Below are 21,659 nucleotides of genomic sequence, written 5' to 3' on the forward strand. Positions count from 1 at the left end.
GATGTCACAAAGTGCTGTACAGAAACCCAGCCTAAAACCCCAAACAGTAAGCAATGCAGCTGTAGAAGCACGGTGGCTAGGAAAAACTCCCTAGAAAGGCAGGAACCTAGGAAGAAACCTAGTGAGGAACCAGGCTCTGAGGGGTGGCCAGTCCTCTTCTGGCTGTGCCGGGTGGAGATTATAACAGAACATGGCCAAGATGTTCAAACGTTCATAGATGACCAGCAGGGTCAAATAATAATAATCACAGTGGTTGTCGACGGTGCAACAGGTCAGCACCTCAGGAGTAAATGTCAGTTGGCTTTTCATAGCCGATTATTCAGAGTTAGAGACAGCAGGTGCGGTAGAGAGAGGGGGTTGAAAACAGCAGGTCTGGGTCAAGGTAACACGTCCGGGGGAACAGGTCAGGGTTCCATTGTAAAGCTCATATTATTAAATATGAAGTTTAAGTATAACTCTGACTGGTGTGTGGTTTGTAAACTCTCCTCATTTAGTAATACAGGAAATTACCACGACAAGGGCCAGTAGGTGGCACTCTTTCCTCTGGTCTAAAAAATATCCCAATGTCCCAGGGCAGTGATTGGGGACACTGCCCTGTGTAGGGTGCTGTCTTTCGGATGGGATGTTAAACGGATGTCCTGACTCTGAGGTCATTAAAGATCCCATGGCACTTATTGTAAGAGTAGTGGTGTTAACCCTGGTGTCCTGGCTAAATTCCCAATCTGGCCCTTAAACCATCATGGTTACCTAATCCTCCCCAGTTTACAATTGGCTCATTCATCCCCCTCCTCTCCCCTGTAACTATTCCCCAGGTTGTTGCTGTAAATGAGAATGTTCTCAGTCAACTTACCTGGTAAAATGATGGATAAAAAAAAAATATATATATATATATATATACTGTATAGGCATTCAATTGAAAGTACCCAGATCAAAAAAATCCCACTTCCTGGATGGATTTTCCTCAGGTTTCCGCCTGCCATATCAGTTCTGTATTACTCAAATACATTATTTTAACAGTTTTGGAAACTTTTGAGTGTTTTCTATCCACATCTACCAATTATATGCATATCCTAGCTTCTGGGCCTGAGTAACAGGCGGTTTACTTTGGGCCCCTAAGTCATACAAACTTCCGAATACTGCCCCCTATCCCAAAAAAGTTAAATTCACACAGGACACTGGATAAGACAGGAGAAATACTCCAGATATAACAGACTGACCCTAGCCCCCTGACACAACAAACTATTGCAGCATAACTACTGGAGGCTGAGACAGGAGGGGTTGGGTGACACTGTGGGACAGACAGAGAGGGCGAGGCCCAACTCAACTCAAACTGAACTGTCTATCCTACAGCAGAGCATGTTTCTGACTCCCACAAACTCCCACAACTGAATAGATGAACGCACCGCTTACAGAACAGAGCTGAGAACTCTCCATGCAGAATGGGGCCCATATATAAATATCCTATTTTTCCCCCTCTCCTTTTCCCCAATACTATTAACATCTATATTAATAATGCATTTTAAAAAAGTATTTTATTGTTTTGTATTGCAACAACACAAATTCTTACACACCTCCAGCACCCCTACTTCCCACGGCTATGAGGTTGCACATGACACCTCACACTCGTCAGCCAAGTATTTTCTAAGTGGTAGGAAAAACATTAGGAGAACCCCAACAATACCCAGTTCGATGAGCATTGATATCAATACCCAGTTAGATGATCATTGATATCAACGAGACAGACAACAATGAGAGTTGTAGAAAGTAAGTGTGTGTGTGTGTGTGTGTGTGTGTGTGTGTGTGTGTGTGTGTGTGTGTGTGTGTGTGTGTGTGTGTGTGTGTGTGTGTGTGTGTGTGTGTGTGTGTGTTAGTTAGCCCTGCAGGATCCCTTAACCCCAAGCCTATTAGACAGGATTTGTCCCATGCTCAGTCCATGCCTTCCTATTGGCTACTTCCAGTCAACACAGGCAGTTGCTCCTCTCCCGTTGGCCCGTGGCTTGTGCTTAGCCCCGTTCCCTTGGCTGTGATTGACTGTTTTGAGGTGACAAGCCAATAGCATCATCAGTTCAATAAGGGGACAGGTCTATCCCAGATATACGCTGTTAATGTACGTAAGCCCACGTCCAGGGGGCATCCTCACACTATTAGGTTGTTGTTTACCTGGTGAGCACTGGCAGAGCACCCCCCCCCCCCCACGAGGCGAAGGGGCCCATGAGCTTTGGGGGCCCCAACCCCTGGAGGTCGGACCCCCTAAATAGCATATGATCACGTCATAAGCCATTAATTATTTTGGAGGATTTACAGGAAATTCACTTTAAAACCGCAACATTTTCTCTCAGCCTCATGACAAAATGTGTAGAAAAGCAGGAAAGATTTTATCAAGGATTCTTGAAAGTCGGGACAATTCTTGTCCTTTTCTTCATTTAATGAAAAAAAATATATTTGCATTATTTGAGCTTAAAATGTGCATTTAGTGGAATTTTATAAGGAAAATGTTTGTTTTGTGAATTTTCTAAATACTTTCAATATTATTAATTTTCACGTCAGCTCTATGCCTGGAAATTCCCTGGTCTGGAGCAAAGGATCTCAATTTCAAACTCTCCAAAAAGTTTTTAAAATAAAAAAAACTAGCAATAATGGACATTAACTGAAAGAAATCTATATGTAGTTTCTTGCAATAGTCTTCTGGGAATAATTATTATTTATTTAATGAATATTTTTAATGAATTAAACAATATTTCTCTCAAAAACTTTGATTACTAAAAAATATTTCTGAACATTTGGTGAGCAGTCAGATTGGTCTAAAATCCTAAATGGATCAGGAATGAGCAGGGTCACCTATACCATAAGGACCCCTTTATTCATGTCCTCATTACATCTAGTGCAACAAGACCACTCATGGTCTGGAATGTTCTCTACTGTTGATAGATGTAAACAAACAATATTGGAATCACCATGGTTACAACCATAAACTGTCAACTCCATCTCTCTGATAGATTTAGCTCTTTCCTGCAGTCAATGACCTAAAGGCCCTCTTTGGTCTCATGGGTGTAATGTTATTCATATTTTTCATAATTTCATAATTCATAAAGATGTTTGTTTTTTTACATTGAATAAAACTGTATTTATGTCAAATGGTTTTGTTATATTTCAGTCTTCTGTGATGTACAGTTGAGTCGGAAGTTTACATACACTTAGGTTGGAATCATTCAAATTCGTTTTTCAACCACAACGCAAATTTCTTGTTAACAAACTATAGTTTTGGCAAGTCGGTCAGGACATCTACTTTGTGCAAGACACAAGTCATTTTTCCAACAATTGTTTACAGACAGATTATTTCACTTATAATTCACTGTATCACAATTCCAGTGGGTCAGAAGTTTACATACACTAAGTTGACTGTGCCTTTAAACAGCTTGGAAAATTCCAGAAAATTAGTCATGGCTTTAGAAGCTTCTGATAGGCTAATTTACATAATTTAGGTCAATTGGAGGTGTAGCTGTGGATGTATTTCAAGGCCTACCTTCAATCTCAGTGCCTCTTTGCTTGACATCATGGGAAAATCAAAAGAAATCAGCCAAGACCTCAGAAAAGAAATTGTAGACCTCCACAAGTCTGGTTCATCCTTGGGAGCAATTTCCAAACGCCTGAAGGTACCATGTTCATCTGTACAAACAATAGTACACAAGTATAAACACCATGGGACCACACAGCCGTCATACCGCTCAGAAAGGAGACGCGTTCTGTCTCCTAGTGTCATGCCCTGACCATAGAGATCCTTTTATTCTCTATGTTGGTTAGGTGTGACTAGGGTGGATTATCTAGGTTATTATTTGTCTATGTTGGCCTGGTATGGTTCCCAATCAGAGGCAGCTATTTATTGTTGTCTCTGATTGGGAATCATATTGAGGCAGCCTTTTTCCACTGGGTTTTAGTGGGATCTTATTTGTTTGTGTGTAGTTGCCAGTTGCACTGCATTTGATTTCACGTTTCGTTTTTGTTCTGTATTGTTTTAGTTGAGTTTCTTTAATTAAACATGTGGAACTCTACGCACGCTGCTCCTTGGTCCGTTAATTCTACAAACGCACGTGACACCTAGAGAGGAACGTACTTTGGTGCGAAAAGTGCAAATCAATCCCAGAACAACAGCAAAGGACCTTGTGAAGATGCTGGAGGAAACAGGTACAAAAGTATCTCTATCCACAGTAAAACGAGTCCTATTGTAACGACTCTCGTCGTTGGTTGAAGGAGTGGAGGACCAAAACGCAGCGTGGTATGTATCCATATTTATTAGAATACTAGACGAACAAAAACAATAAACAAAAAGAAACCAACGACGCTACAGTCCTGAACAAGAGAACAATGAAAAAACAATGAACGTACGAACAGGAACAATCACCCACAAACAAACAGTGAGAACAGCCTACCTAAATATGGTTCCCAATCAGAGACAACGTAAAACACCTGCCTCTGATTGAGAACCATATCAGGCTAGTTAGACAACCCTAAACCAAACATAGAAACACATAACATAGAATGCCCACCCAGCTCACATCCTGACCAACTAAACAAAGACTGAACAAAGGAAATAAGGTCAGGAACGTGACACCTATATCGACATAACCTGATAAGCCGCTCAGCAAAGAAGAAGCCACTGCTCCAAAACCACCATAAAAAAATATATATATATAATAATTCCAGACTACGGTTTGCAACTGCACATGGGGACAAAGATCGTACTTTTTGGAGAAATGTCCTCTGGTCTGATGAAACAAAAATAGAACTGTTTGGCCATAATGACCATCGTTATGTTTGGAGGAAAAAGGGGGATGCTTGCAAGCCGAAGAACACCATCCCAACCGTGAAGCACGGGGGTGGCAGCATCATGTTGTGGGGGTGCTTTGCTGCAGGAGGGACTGGTGCACTTCACAAAATACAAGGCATCATGAGGAAGGAAAATTATGTGGATATATTGAAGCAACATCTCAAGACATCAGCCAGGAAGTTAAAGCTTGGTCACAAATGGGTCTTCCAAATGAACAATGACCCTAAGCATACCTCCAAAGGTGTGGCAAAATGGCTTAAGGACAACAAAGTCAAGGTATTGGAGTGGCCATCACAAAGCCCTGACCTCAATCCTATAGAAAATGTGTGGGCAGAACTGAAAAAGCGTGTGCGAGCAAGGAGGCCTACAAACCTGACTCAGTTACACCAGCTCTGTCAGGAGAAATGGGCCAAAATTCGACCCAACTTATTGTGGTTAGATTGTAAACTCTCCTTCCAGACTCACATTAAGCATCTCCAATCCAAAATTCAATCTAGAATCGGCTTCCTATTTTGCAACAAAGCATCCTTCACTCATGCTGCCAAACATACCCTCGTAAAACTGACCATCCTACTGATCTTTGACTTCAGCGATGTCGTTTACAAAATAGCCTCCAACACTCAACTCTACTCAGCAAATTGGATGCAGTCTATCACAGTGCCATACGTTTTTTTTACTAGAATTAAATGTCAGGAATTGTGAAAAACTGAGTTCAAATGTATTTGGCTAAGGTGTATGTAAACTTCTGACTTCAACTGTATATAAAGTGTAATATTGGGATGCAAACTCTAAATGTAGTACATTTCAACTATATCTGGTGTCTTCTTTAAGCCCGTAACCATGGGTGTGAGGTGGATACTTTTGTTTCAAAATAGATTTAAGACTATCAATAAACACTCTGTGTGACCCTGATTTCGCCCGACTGCAGTAAAATGTTAAACAAACAAAGAATCGGAATTTGGAATCCCCAACTGTCACCTTCATCTGCCTGATAGATTAAGGTTAAAATATGTGTCACGTTCTGACCTTAGTTCCTTTGTTTTGTCTTTTGTTTTAGTATGGTCAGGGCGTGAGTTGGGTGGGTTGTCTATGTTAGTTTTTCTATGATTTTCTATTTCTGTGTTTGGCCTGATATGGTTCTCAATCAGAGGCAGCTGTCAATCATTGTCTCTGATTGGGAACCATATTTAGGTAGCCTGTTTTCTGTTGGGTTTTGTGGGTGGTTGTTTTCAGTCTTTGTGTGTCTGCACCGGACAGAACTGTTTCGGTTTTCACTTTGTTGTTTTGTAATTTGAAGTCTTCAGTTTTGGATTATTATTAAATAAGATGACCACTACCCACGCTGCGCTTTGGTCCTCACCTTCCACCGACGACAGCCGTTACAATATGTTACATTTAATTCGGTTTTAGAGTCATAAAGGAACTGCGTAAAAACTAAATTGCTTGAATGAAGAACAACACATTTGTCAACTCTGTAAAACGATATGTTTTTTGGGGGGGGGATTTACAAAATTAATAATTTTCAATATTTGACAAATGTTTGTATTGAACTTTAATTTTGAGGCAAAAAATATGTCTGTTTTGAGTATCTGTTGTCATCTCTGTCAGTGGCTTATCAACTATTCAACTGATGGCTAACCCCCTTAATATATATTTTTTTGGTCAATATTCTGAAAAGAATATTCCTGCGCTTGTCCTACGGGATAATTTTTGCTTTATAAATGCTGCTTTATGTTCTAAATCCAGAAAAACATGCCAAAACGTAAATGAAATTAGCCCTGGATCTGATTGAATTCCATTGTCAGTTAATTGACCAAATTTAGCCTACTCCTCGTGTTACGGTTCATTGTACTAAAGCCCGTCCATCTAGCAGTAGACCCACATAACTTCTCCAGTACGTGAGGCGGCCCCAGCCCGTAGTCTGCAGACACACCCCTTGTTTCCTATGTAGTGCCATGTGGTACACCTGCAGACACAACAGAGGGCCTGGCATTGTGAGGAAGAATAGAGAGTATAGCAGAGAGTGTAGGGTGGAGAGTATAGCAGACAGCGTAGGGTGGAGAGTATAGCAGACAGCGTAGGGTGGAGAGTATATCAGAGCATGGGGTGGAGAGTATAGCAGAGAGCGTGGGGTGGAGAGTATAGCAGAGAGCGCGGGGTGGAGAGTATAGCAGAGAGCGTAGGGTGGAGAGTATAGCAGAGAGCGTGGGGTGGAGAGTAGAGCAGAGAGTGTGGGTTGGAGAGTAGAGCAGAGAGAGCAGGGTGGAGAGTAGAGCAGAGAGTGTGGGGTGGAGAGTATAGCAGAGAGTGTGGGGTGGAGAGTATAGCAGAGAGTGTGGCGTGGAGGGTATAGCAGAGAGTGTAGGGTGGAGAGTATAGCGGAGAGCGTGGGGTGGAGAGTATAGCAGAGAGCGTGGGGTGGAGAGTATAGCAGAGAGTGTGGGGTGGAGAGTATAGCAGAGAGCGCGGGGTGGAGAGTATAGCAGAGAGCGCGGGGTGGAGAGTAGAGCAGAGAGTGTGGGGTGGAGAGTAGAGCAGAGAGAGCAGGGTGGAGAGTAGAGCAGAGAGTGTGGGGTGGAGAGTATAGCAGAGAGTGTGGGGTGGAGAGTATAGCAGAGAGTGTGGCGTGGAGAGTATAGCAGAGAGTGTAGGGTGGAGAGTATAGCAGAGAGCGTGGGGTGGAGAGTATAGCAGAGAGCGTGGGGTGGAGAGTATAGCAGAGAGCGTGGGGTGGAGAGTATAGCAGAGAGCGTGGGGTGGAGAGTAGAGCAGAGAGCGTGAGGTGGAGAGTATAGCAGAGAGCGTGGGGTGGAGAGTAGAGCAGAGAGCGTGGGGTGGAGAGTATAGCAGAGAGCGTGGGGTGGAGACATAGCAGAGAGCGTAGGGTGGAGAGTAGAGCAGAGAGAGTGGGGTGGAGAGTATAGCAGAGAGAGTGGGGTGGAGAGTATAGCAGAGAGCGTGGGGTGGAGAGTAGAGCAGAGAGCATGGGGTGGAGAGTAGAGCAGAGAGCGTGGGGTGGAGAGTAGAGCAGAGAGCGTGGGGTGGAAAGTATAGCAGAGAGCGTGGGGTGAAGAGTATAGCAGAGAGCGTGGGGTGGAGAGTATAGCAGAGAGCGTGGGGTGGAGAGTAGAGCAGAGAGCGTGAGGTGGAGAGTATAGCAGAGAGCGTGGGGTGGAGAGTATAGCAGAGAGCGTGGGGTGGAGAGTATAGCAGAGAGCGTGGGGTGAAGAGTATAGCAGAGAGCGTGGGGTGAAGAGTATAGCAGAGAGCGTGGGGTGAAGAGTATAGCAGAGAGCGTGGGGTGGAGAGTATAGCAGAGATCGTGGGGTGAAGAGTATAGCAGAGAGCGTGGGGTGAAGAGTATAGCAGAGAGCGTGGGGTGAAGAGTATAGCAGAGAGCGTGGGGTGGAGAGTATAGCAGAGAGCGTGGGGTGGAGAGTAGAGCAGAGAGCGTGGGGTGAAGAGTATAGCAGAGAGCGCGGGGTGAAGAGTAGTCCTCATATAACCCACCATATGGAGACTGAGGACTGGTGGTGTATTTGAGGACTGGTTGTGTATATGGGGACTGGTGGTGTATATGAGGACTGGTGGTGTATATGGAGACTGGGTGGTGTATATGGAGACTGGGTGGTGTATATGGAGACTTGGTGGTGTATATGGAGACAGGGTGGTGTATATGGAGACTGGGTGGTGTATATGGAGACTGGGTGGTGTATATGGAGACAGGGTGGTGTATATGGAGACAGGGTGGTGTATATGGAGACTGGGTGGTGTATATGAGGACTGGTGGTGTATATGGAGACTGGTGGTGTATATGGGGACTGGGTGGTGTATATGGGGACTGGGTGGTGTATATGAGGAATGGTGATGTATATGGAGACTGGGTGGTGTATATGGGGACTGGTGGTGTATATGGGGACTGGTGGTGTATATGGAGACTGGGTGGTGTATATGGGGACTGGTGGTGTATATGGGGACTGGGTGGTGTATATGGGGACTGGGTGGTGTATATGAGGAATGGTGATGTATATGGAGACTGGGTGGTGTATATGGGGACTGGTGGTGTATATGGGGACTGGGTGGTGTATATGAGGACATGGTGGTGTATATGGAGACTGGGTGGTGTATATGGAGACTGGGTGGTGTATATGGGGACTGGTGGTGTATATGGGGACTGGGTGGTGTATATGGGGACTGGGTGGTGTATATGAGGAATGGTGATGTATATGGAGACTGGGTGGTGTATATGGGGACTGGTGGTGTATATGGGGACTGGTGGTGTATATGGGGACTGGTGGTGTATATGAGGAATGGTGATGTATATGGAGACTGGGTGGTGTATATGGGGACTGGTGGTGTATATGGAGACTGGGTGATGTATATGGGGACTGGGTGGTGTATATGGGGACTGGTGGTGTATATGGAGACTGGGTGGTGTATATGAGGACATGGTGGTGTATATGGGGACTGGTGGTGTATATGGGGACTGGGTGGCGTATATGGGGACTGGGTGGTGTATATGGGGACTGGTGGTGTATATGGGGACTGGGTGGTGTATATGAGGAATGGTGATGTATATGGAGACTGGGTGGTGTATATGGGGACTGGTGGTGTATATGGGGACTGGGTGGTGTATATGAGGACATGGTGGTGTATATGGAGACTGGGTGGTGTATATGGAGACTGGGTGGTGTATATGGGGACTGGTGGTGTATATGGGGACTGGTGGTGTATATGGAGACTGGGTGGTGTATATGGGGACTGGTGGTGTATATGGGGACTGGGTGGTGTATATGGGGACTGGGTGGTGTATATGGGGACTGGGTGGTGTATATGAGGACATGGTGGTGTATATGGAGACTGGGTGGTGTATATGGAGACTGGGTGGTGTATATGGGGACTGGTGGTGTATATGGGGACTGGGTGGTGTATATGGGGACTGGGTGGTGTATATGAGGAATGGTGATGTATATGGAGACTGGGTGGTGTATATGGGGACTGGTGGTGTATATGGGGACTGGTGGTGTATATGGGGACTGGGTGGTGTATATGGGGACTGGGTGGTGTATATGGGGACTGGTGGTGTATATGAGGAATGGTGATGTATATGGAGACTGGGTGGTGTATATGGGACTGGTGGTGTATATGGAGACGGGGTGATGTATATGGTGACTGGGTGGTGTATATGGGGACTGGTGGTGTATATGGAGACTGGGTGGTGTGTATGAGGACATGGTGGTGTATATGGGGACTGGTGGTGTATATGGGGACTGGGTGGCGTATATGGGGACTGGGTGGTGTATATGGGGACTGGTGGTGTATATGGGGACTGGGTGGTGTATATGAGGAATGGTGATGTATATGGAGACTGGGTGGTGTATATGGGGACTGGTGGTGTATATGGGGACTGGGTGGTGTATATGAGGACATGGTGGTATATATGGAGACTGGGTGGTGTATATGGAGACTGGGTGGTGTATATGGGGACTTGTGGTGTATATGGGGACTGGGTGGTGTATATGGGGACTGGGTGGTGTATATGAGGAATGGTGATGTATATGGAGACTGGGTGGTGTATATGGGGACTGGTGGTGTATATGGGGACTGGTGGTGTATATGGGGACTGGGTGGTGTATATGGGGACTGGGTGGTGTATATGGGGACTTGGTGGTGTATATGGAGACTGGGTGGTGTATATGGGGACTTGGTGGTGTATATGGAGATATATTCCATTCCAGTCCTTATAATTATCCCTCCTATAGCTCCTCCCACCAGCCTCCTCTTTTGTATGTGTGTGTGTGTGTGTGTGTGTGTGTGTGTGTGTGTGTGTGTGTGTATGTGTATGTGTGTGTGTGTGTGTGTGTGTGTGTGTGTGTGTGTGCATGTGTGTGTGCATGGGTGTATATATGTGTGTGTGTGTGTGTGTGTGTGTGTGTGTGTGTGTGTGTGTGTGTGTGTGTGTGTGTGTGTGTGTGTGTGTGTGTGTGTGTGTGTGTGTGTGTGTGTTTTATGTGTGCATGCGTGTGTGTGCGTGTGTGTGTGTGTGTGTGTTTCTATGTGCATGTGTGTGTGTATGTGTTATATATATATGTGTGTGTATGTGTGTTTTATGTGTGCATGGGTGTGATGCACAGACTCACAAGGACAACGTGAAAACTTAACATTAATCAAGGCCTGTGTTTCTTCCCTGCTTTCTTTCATTTTATACTTTAATCATCTCATTCACTTTTCTCTTTTGTTGTTTCTCTTCCTGCTTCTCTCTCTCCTTTCATCATGGTATGGTTTTCCCTTTTGTTCTTCCCTTTATTTTGGAAAACAACTTTAATAATTTATATTTGAATGACTGCCTGCTATCCTGCCATCCCGCCACCAAAACCCCAATTGGCCTGTATCCCTCTACATTCAAACCCCTCCTACCTTCCAACACACCCATGTTACCGTTATCCTCCCACCCGTCCCCCGCCCCCCCCCCCGCCCAAAACCCTCCTCGTCACTCCCTCCCTCACCAACACCCGCCCTCTTCTGGACCAGTCCTGATCCTGGAAAAGGTCGAGATGGAGGATCTGAGCAACAAGACGTTAAAGATCACCGACTTCGGCCTGGCGAGGGAGTGGCACCGTACCACCAAGATGTCCGCCGCCGGCACTTACGCCTGGATGGCACCCGAGGTCATCCGCTCCTCCACCTTCTCTAAAGGCAGCGACGTCTGGAGGTGGGCTGGGGGGGGGGGGGGGGGGGGCGCATGGGCCGGGATAGGAAGTGATGAGGCAGGAAACTGTCTGTTCTATCTCACTTAGATCTAGAGGGTTGGAGGAGTCATTTATTCAGCTTTGGATCTAGTAAAGCATTGAGTCATTTATTCAGTTCTGGATCTAGTAAAGCATTGAGTCATTTATTCAGCTCTTGATCTAGTAAACCATTGAGTACTTCATTCAGCTCTTGATCTGGTAAAGCATTGAGTCATGTATTCAGCTCTATCTAGCAAAGCATTGAGTCATTTATTCAGTTCTGGATCTAGTAAAGCATTGAGTCATTTATTCAGCTCTGGATCTAGTAAAGCATTGAGTCATTTATTCAGCTCTGGATCTAGTAAAGCATTGAGTCATTTATTCAGCTCTTGATCTGGTAAAGCATTGAGTCATTTATTCAGCTCTGTATCTAGTAAAGCATTGAGTCATTTATTCAGCTCTGGATCTAGTAAAGCATTGAGTCATTTATTCAGCTCTGGATCTAGTAAAGCATTGAGTCATTTATTCAGCTCTGGATCTAGTAAAGCATTGAGTCATTTATTCAGCTCTGGATCTAGTAAAGCATTGAGTCATTTATTCAGCTCTGGATCTAGTAAAGCATTGAGTCATTTATTCAGCTCTGGATCTAGTAAAGTATTGAGTCATTAATTCAGCTCTTGATCTGGTAAAGCATTGAGTCATTTATTCAGCTCTTGATCTAGTAAAGCATTGAGTATTTTATTCAGCTCTTGATCTAGTAAAGCATTGAGTCATTTATTCAGTTCTGGATCTAGTAAAGCATTGAGTCATTTATTCAGCTCTTGATCTGGTAAAGCATTAAGTCATTTATTCAGCTCTTGATCTAGTAAAGCATTGAGTCATTTATTCAGCTATGGATCTAGTAAAGCATTGCAGTAGTAGTATGACGACTGCACCCAAATGAGGAACCGGCGCTGTAATCGTTTTCAACAAGAGATGATTGTGATCGTCTTACCCTCGTCTGAAACACAGAATAACCTAGCCACATCAGCTCTGATAAGGCCAGGATTTAATTCCATTGAGCTTTGTCAGCTATGCGGCATTTAAAGGTAATTTTCGATATAGCAGCAGAAGCAGGCCAGAAGCAGAGCTTTCTATGTTGCAGCAGACTCTCATGACTTATCATTGACCATGCCAGGTGGCTTGTGTCCAGCCCTTGTTTTAGGATGAAATACCTGCCTGGCTGGAGGTGTGGAGGTAGTTGGAGGCTGTGGACAGGGATGGCTCTGTTCCTGTCTCTCTGTGGTGCCATAATGCCCCCCCCCCCCCAATATTGTTCATATTTACAATATTAACAAAATTATAATAATAAAGATTGTCAACAGGGTAATCAGTAAAAATAATAATGAATAGTAAATGTGCGGGTTGGTTGGTCTGTTTGTTGGAGGACATGTGCACGTTAGTTGGTCTGTCAGACACTGTCCCTCATCTTATGGCAGGCAGCAATGTAGTGCGCTGCCAACCCACAGCTCTCTGCGTCCTCCCCCAACAGGACGGGTAGCTTATTCTCATCAGAGAGGTCTTTGAAACCTTCAATAAGGGTGTCAAATTTTGGGAAATGACACTAATTGTTTGATACTTTTTTAATGCAGCTCTGTCTCAGGTTCTGCTGTGGTGCAGTGGTTGCACAGCCTTTCCTCTACAGGGAGCCAGGTTTTCCTGTGTCTACCCTTCTCAATGGCAAGGCTGTGCTCACTGAGCCTGTACTTTTGATCAGTAACCATGGTCAAATAGTTTGCCACGGTGTACTTTCGATTTACGGCCAGACAGCACTGCATTTTGCTTTGTGTTTGTGCTTGTGTTTCCCAATAAGTAATGTAGTTTTGTTTTGACTGTGTTGTAATTTGGTTTATCCTGATTGATTGGATGTTCTGGTCCTGAGGCTTCAGTGTGTTAGTAGAACAGGTTAGTGAACTCAGCCCCAGGACCAGCTGGATGAGGGGACTGAGGCTTCAGTGTGTTAGTAGAACAGGTTTGTGAACTCAGCCCCAGGACCAGCTGGATGAGGGGACTGAGGCTTCAGTGTGTTAGTAGAACAGGTTAGTGAACTCAGCCCCAGGACCAGCTGGATGAGGGGACTGAGGTTTCAGTGTGTTAGTAGAACAGGTTAGTGAACTCAGCCCGAGGACCAGCTGGATGAGGGGACTGAGGCTTCAGTGTGTTAGTAGAACAGGTTAGTGAACTCAGCCCCAGGACCAGCTGGATGAGGGGACTGAGGCTTCAGTGTGTTAGTAGAACAGGTTTGTGAACTCAGCCCCAGGACCAGCTGGATGAGGGGACTGAGGTTTCAGTGTGTTAGTAGAACAGGTTAGTGAACTCAGCCCGAGGACCAGCTGGATGAGGGGACTGAGGCTTCAGTGTGTTAGTAGAACAGGTTTGTGAACTCAGCCCCAGGACCAGCTGGATGAGGGGACTGAGGCTTCAGTGTGTTAGTAGAACAGGTTTGGGAACTCAGCCTCAGGACCAGCTGGATGAGGGGACTGAGGCTTCAGTGTGTTAGTAGAACAGGTTAGTGAACTCAGCCCCAGGACCAGCTGGATGAGGGGACTGAGGCTTCAGTGTGTTAGTAGAACAGGTTTGTGAACTCAGCCCCAGGACCAGCTGGATGAGGGGAATGAGGCTTCAGTGTGTTAGTAGAACAGGTTAGTGAACTCAGCCCCAGGAGCAGCTGGATGAGGGGACTGAGGCTTCAGTGTGTTAGTAGAACAGGTTAGTGAACTCAGCCCCAGGACCAGCTGGATGAGGGGACTCTATTCTTTGCTCAGTTCTTGGCATTGCAGGGCTTGGTAATGATATGAGAGGGGGTCACTGTATTTTAGATGTTTCAAAACTTACGTTTGTACTATTAGTGGATTTTGGCCTAATTCTGCCCTGCATGCATTGTTTGTAGTTTCCTCTGGACATGTAGGATAATCTTGTGGAGTAACTACAATGTTGTTGATCCATCGTCAGTTTTCTCTTATCACAGCCATTGAACTCTGTAACTGTTTTAAAGTCACCATTGGCCTCATGGTGAAATCCCTGAGCGGTTTCCTTCCTCTCCTGCAACTGAGTTAGGAAGGACGCCTGTATCTTTGTATTGACTGGGTGTATTGATACACCATCCAAAGTGTAATTAATAATTTCACCATGCTCAAAGGCATATTCAATGTCTGCTTTTTTATTTCTACCCATCAACCAATTTGTGAGGCATTGGAAAACCTCCCTGGTCTTTGTGGTTGAATCTGTGTTTGAAATTCACTGCTCGACTGAGGGACCTTACAGATAATTGTATGTGTGGGGTACAGAGATGAGGTAGTCTCTCAAAAATCATGTTAAACATAATTATTGCACACAGAGTGAGTCCATGCAAATTATAATGTGACAAGTTAAGCAAATGTTTACTCCTGAACTTATTTAGGCTTTGTAACGGGTGTCTAGATCTTCCTCGGACGAGGAGAGGAGAGAAGGATCGGAGGACCAAAATGCAGCGAGGTGTGATGACATATTGAAATTCATTTAAAGACGAAGACGAACACGAAAAACACTTGGAAAATTACAAAATAACAAAACGACGTAGACAGACCTGAACATGGAACTTACATAACTACACGAAGAACTCACGAACAGGAACAGACTACATCAAACGAATGAACAACCGAAACAGTCCCGTGTGGTGCGCAGACACAAACACAGGAGACAATCACCCACAAACAAACAGTGTGAACAGCCAACCTATATATGGTTCTCAATCAGAGGAAAACGTCAAACACCTGTCTCTGATTGAGAACCATATAAGGCTAATTACAAGTGACCTAAACATAGAAACACAAAACATAGAATGCCCACCCCAACTCACGCCCTGACCAACTAAACACATACAAAAATAACATAAAACAGGTCAGGAACGTGACAGGCTTGTCATAACAAAAGGGGTTGAATACTTACTGATATTTCAGCTTTTAATTTGTAATTCATTTGTAATTAAAATAATAATAATAATAATAATTGTGGGGTATTGTGTGCAGTGACCAAAAAAATCTAAATTTAATCAATTTTAAATTCAGGCTGTAACACAACAACATTTACTAAAAAGTAAAGGGGTGTGAATACCTTCTGAAGGCATTGTATATTTTGTACCAATTGGGAACTTTGGTCTAATTCCCTGAAATCTGGGTAATTTAATTAAGCTCTGAATTGTGGAGACTAACACCAGGGGCTGAGGATTGTTCTAGAATAGTGGCCAATTCATTGATGTAAATATTGAAGAGTGCAGGGCTCAGATTGCAAACCTGGCGAAGGCCCCGCCCCTGGTTAAATAATTCTGTTCTTTACTTGCCAATTTTGATGCTGCACATATTGCCAGTATACATTGATGTAATTATGTCATATGTTTTACCCCCTACACCACTTTCAATAACTTTGTAGAACAGTCCATTTTGGTATTATTTTGGTGGACAGGTTTATCTATCAGGGTCTCTAGGGTGTAAATATGATCAGTCGTATAATGTTTTGGTATAAATCCAATTTGGCTTTTGCTCAAGATAATGTGATTTTTAAGAAATTTGTTAACTCTCTCTGTCCATCAGCTTTCTGCTCACTGCTGTCTATTCTCTCTGCTGTCTATTCTCTCTGCTGTCTATTCTCTCTGCTGTCTATTCTGCTGTCTATTATCCCTGCCGTCTATTCTCTCTGCTGTCTATTCTCACTGTTGTCTATTCTCTCTGCTGTCTATTCTCTCTGCCGTCTATTCTGCTGTCTATTATCTCTGCCGTCTATTCTCTCTGCTGACTATTCTCTCTGCTGTCTATTCTCTCTGCCGTCTATTCTGCTGTCTATTATCTCTGCCGTCTATTCTCTCTGCTGTCTATTCTCTCTGCTGTCTATTCTGCTGTCTATTATCTCTGCCGTCTATTATCTCTGCCGTCTATTCTCTCTGCTGTCTATTCTCACTGCTGTCTATTCTCTCTGCTGTCTATTCTCTCTGCTGGTTTCAAAACTCCGGTAGCTTTCCCAAAATTCCCAATATTTCCAGAAATCCCAGCTGTCTGTTTCCATAACTTCTTCCATCTCGTTCCTGATCTCTCCCAACCCTGTAGCTACGGGGTTCTCCTGTGGGAGCTGCTGACGGGCGAAGTGCCATTCAGGGGCATTGATTGTCTCGCTGTGGCGTACGGAGTGGCCATGAATAAGCTGTCGTTGCCCATCCCTTCCACCTGCCCAGAGCCCTTCGCCCGTCTCATGGAAGGTAAAGCTGCTTTCTGTTAGCCATTCTTAAATGAGGCCAACAGCCACCTATTTGTTGAGAGAACGTAAACTTCATTACCTTAATAATACAGATGATTCGATTATAAGATATGTAAATAAATAACTATATCCATCTCCATCCTGATCCATAATAGATAGATATTTGTACAAAAATAAATTATTACTTATTTACATTGAGGTCCTCTGTAGATCCATTGAGTGCCGTCATATATATATATATATATATATAAAACTTTTGACCGGTAGAGTGTATATTTATTATATATAGAGAGAGAGATACTAACAAAACGTTATATCCAAAGAGTTTTTATAACTGTCACGGTTGCTGTAAGAAACGGACCAAGGCGCTTGTTGAGTTCCACATATTTATTTAAAGTGAAACTTCTTCAACCGAAACATGACACAAGCACCACCACAAACAATATCCCACAAACACAAGTGGGAGAAATGGCTACCTAAATATGATCCCCAATTAGAGGCAACGATTACCAGCTGCCTCTAATTGGGAATCATACAAAACACCAACATAGAAAATATAAACTAGAACACAACATAGAAATTATAAACTAGAATACCCCCTAGTCACGCCCTGACCTACTACACCACAGAGAAAACAAGGGCTCTCTATGATCAGGGCGTGACAATAACTAACCCAAGATAGACCACAGCCTGTCGTTTCCAATGGAAACAAATGAATCATAGTGGGGCAGAGCCAAGCACGAGCTAGCAGGAGCCTATTGGCGCGTTCTAGCATGTATTTGCATATTTCCGTTAGGGAACATCTACTCTTTGAAGTGCACTTGTGCACTAACTCAAATCGCCCTAACACTCCTTCTAAACAACGCAACTTTGGCAAAGGGTAAAATCTATCACATTTTAGTCCACTCTGTTTGTAAAATATATCATATTTTTAATAAACTATATTGAGATTAAATGTTTCATCAATGAGAACAGTAGAAAAATGTCGGCCAAAATCCATCTCCTTCTCCCACTGCCGGGCCACTGCGTTTCCTCTCACCATCATATTTGGTAGTGAGAGGAAACGGCCAACAGGATGCTTCACATTTATCACATCCAGTGAAATATCTGTCTCATTGTTCTATCTATCATCTATCTAGGAGCTCAGATGCAAAAATGTAATATCCAACGTTTCGACAGCCAAGCTGTCTTCATCAGGGTATAATCACAAACACTGCGGGATGACTCGTTTATATAGTGTCAAAAGACACACAGGTGTCTGTAATCATGGCCAAAAGTGGCCTAATATCATTGGTTAATATTAAAATGGCATACAAAGAACAGCATACAAAAAACAAATGGATAGCATACGATCATAGATTCATTTTAGACTACACAAGCTTACAAACAATTACAATGGCAAAGTCACAATAATCACAAGAATGGCTTCAGATCAAAGTCTACGTTGAGACCGAAGGGAGCAAGGGTCTTTAAGTTAAAGATCCAGGCAGCCTCTCGTTTTAATAATAAGTTATCAAGGTCACCCCATCTCCTAGGGAGGGTGACATGTTCGATGCCAATATAACGCAGAGACGAAATCGAGTGGCCTGCCTCCAAAAAAGTGGAGGCACCTTTAACTTCTTCTTCTGCTGCTTCTTCTTCTCTCATCCAGACTGCTGGAGTCCAGACCCCCACCTGCGACCTCTCTTCACCAGTATCCTGGATCAGCTGACAACTATAGAGGAATCAGGTTTCTTCGAGATGCCAGTCGAGTCCTTCCACTCCCTGCAGGACGACTGGAAGATGGAGATCCAGGAGATGTTCGACCAGCTTAGGGTCAAAGAGAAGGTAGCGGGATAGGCTTCTTAAGTTAGCTTTCAAAAGATCAGAGGCCTCTGGCCGTGGCGGTTTCCACATCATACAACATGGGGCCACGTGATAATCTAGCCTGGTTGCAGATTTGTTTGTGCTGTCTTGCAAACTTTAATGGTTGTTGAACCAGGCTATGGATATGGGGTAGTGATATACTGTAGTGTAATCTATAATCCCCCCCAAACACAAAACAAAAAGATCTGCCCGCCATGGTTAAATCTCCCCTGACCTCTAACCTTGTCACCAGGAGCTGAGGTCGTGGGAGGAGGAGCTGAGTCGTGCGGCGCTGCAGCAGAAGAGCCAGGAGGAGGAGCTGAGGAGGAGGGAGCAGGAGCTGGCTGAGAGGGAGATCCATATCCTGGAGAGGGAGCTGAACGTTATCATCCACCAGCTGTACCAGGAGAAACCCCGCGTGGAGAGCAGGCAGGGCAAGTTCAGACGCTCACGTCTCAAACTGAAGGATGGGAACAGGATCAGTCTGCCTTCAGGTAGGTGTTTCATCAGTAGGACTGGACAGAAGGCTGATGTCTGTGGGTCTCAAGTGCAGAGACAGGATCCACAATGGCTCTGCGCTACTGCCCATTGAAGAGCTGTTTGTGTGCGTTTGTGTATGAATGTTTGTTTCTGTTTCTGTGTGTGAATGCATGTTGCCATGGCAAAAAGTGGCTTAACTCTTTCAGTTGTAGTTATATATTTATATTTATTTAGTTAGATTTTTATATTTATTTAGTTATATTTTTATATTTATTTAGTTATATATTTATATTTATTTAGTTATGTTTATATTTATTTAGTTATTTGTTTATATTTATTTAGTTACCGGTATATGTTTATATTTATTTAGTTATATGCTTATATTTATTTAGTTATATGTTTATATTTATTTAGTTATTTGTTTATATTTATTTAGTTATTTGTTTATATTTATTTAGTTATATTTTTATATTTATTTAGTTATATTTTTATATTTATTTAGTTATATATTTATATTTATTTAGTTATGTTTATATTTATTTAGTTATTTGTTTATATTTATTTAGTTATATTTTTATATTTATTTAGTTATATTTTTATATTTATTTAGTTATATGTTTATATTTATTTAGTTATATGCTTATATTTATTTAGTTATATGTTTATATTTATTTAGTTATTTGTTTATATTTATTTAGTTATATTTTTATATTTATTTAGTTATATTTTTATATTTATTTAGTTATATTTTTATATTTATTTAGTTATTTGTTTATATTTATTTAGTTATATATTTATATTTATTTAGTTATATTTTTATATTTATTAGTTATTTGTTTATATTTATTTAGTTATATATTTATATTTATTTAGTTATATATTTATATTTATTTTGTTATATATTTATATTTATTTAGTTATATATTTATATTTATTTAGTTATATTTTATATTTATTTAGTTATTTGTTTATATTTATTTAGTTATATATTTATATTTATTTAGTTATATATTTATATTTATTTAGTTATATGTCCCTATATAAAAATAGCAAAAAAGTTCAAATGCAGAGCCAGGATCCACGAGAGAAAGAGAGAGAGAGAGAGGCTTAAACCCCTTCACTTTTAGTTTTATGTCCCAATATAAAAATAGCAGCAAAGTTCAAATGATTGAGTGACAGGTTGGTCTGTATCTCCGCTGCGCTGTGTCAGCACCATGGACAGAGTGCACTGGGGGGCTATGGAAAGCCCCTGGGCGGTTAGGTATGAGTCCTTTGTGTTTCCATAACAAAAAACAGTGCTCCTCTGTGGTAGAAAAACGTGAAAGACCTCCGCGTGTAATTTTTAGATTTATAAAGAACGGGGTCAAGTTTCAACAGAGTTGAGTTAGCCTCTTAGCTAGCTGTAACAGGCTATTCGCCAATTTCGCTTTAACCAGTTAATCTGCCACAGCCGCGATGTATATCAGAAATGAAACCACGAGGCCGCCGTCAAGCCCGGTAGCGATGATGCTGCCGAGCTCCAGCTAGGAGGCTTCCACAAGTGTGGTCAGGATAATGGCTCCACAGTCCCTCCTCCAACTCCGACTGTTCCTGACGATCGCGGAACAGAGGAGCCAGCCCAGGTTAGCCTATAGATTCCTATTACCCAAGATGCATGGTTTTCTGCCCCCCCCATCCCCCCCCAAAAAAACATTCATTTAATAGCAACTGGATCATAGGAAGAGAGTGGCTGGAATACTCAATTACTGCAGATGCGGCACCTCTTGGTCAAAAGCACTCGATGGTCTCGGCATTTGTACTGATTGTGGTACAGCGTGATATAAACAGAATTCAATATAATTCCAATGCCAGAACCCCCCCCCCCCCGCCCAGATAAAAAACTATTGTGCCCTCTCACCGATTTCAATTGCCCCCTAAATCACTTTATCCTGGCTCTGGGTCTGCTCAAATGGCACCCTATTCCCTATATAGTGCACTACTTTAGACCAGGGCCCTATTCCCTATATAGTACCCTACTTTTGACCAGAGCCCTATTCCCTATATAGTGCACTAGTTTTGACCAGAGCCCTATTCCCTATATAGTGCACTAGTTTTGACCAGAGCTCCACATAGGAACTAGAGTGGGCGGAGAACATCGAAAGGGCTGTAGTGGAGCGGGTCGAGAGCGTCAAATTCCTTGACCTCCACATCAAGTACTTAACACGGTCCACTCCACATTCGCACGACAGCGTCTCTTCCCCCTCGGGCAGCTGAAAAGATTTGGCATATACCCTCAGACCCTCAAAAGATTATACAGCTGCACCAGCGAGGGTATCTTGACTGGCTGCATCGCCGCTTGGTATGGAAAATGCACCACCCTGACCGCAAAGGTGCTACAGAGGGTGGTGCGGACAGCCCAGTACATCACTGGGGCCGAACTCCCTGCCATCCAGGACCTCTATACCAGGCGGTGTCAGAGGAAGGCCCTACAGAGGGTGGTGCGGACAGCCCAGTACATCACTGGGGCCGAACTCCCT

The 21,659-nt window shown here is 43.3% G+C and overlaps 1 protein-coding gene across 1 annotated transcript in view; it reads left to right on the plus strand.

The window, feature by feature from the left end:
• map3k9 (mitogen-activated protein kinase kinase kinase 9) overlaps positions 1-21,659 on the plus strand; it is a 46,072-nt gene that overhangs the window by 13,169 nt on the left and 11,244 nt on the right. The window contains exons 4-7 of the mRNA XM_071366858.1: positions 11,357-11,537; positions 16,671-16,819; positions 18,470-18,645; positions 18,917-19,157. Of these exons, the coding sequence (XP_071222959.1) occupies positions 11,357-11,537; positions 16,671-16,819; positions 18,470-18,645; positions 18,917-19,157 (747 nt within the window). The remainder of the gene's footprint in view (positions 1-11,356; positions 11,538-16,670; positions 16,820-18,469; positions 18,646-18,916; positions 19,158-21,659) is intronic.

Source organism: Salvelinus alpinus, chromosome 25 (genome assembly GCF_045679555.1).
Source record: "Salvelinus alpinus chromosome 25, SLU_Salpinus.1, whole genome shotgun sequence".
NCBI classification, from domain to species: Eukaryota; Metazoa; Chordata; class Actinopteri; order Salmoniformes; family Salmonidae; genus Salvelinus; species Salvelinus alpinus.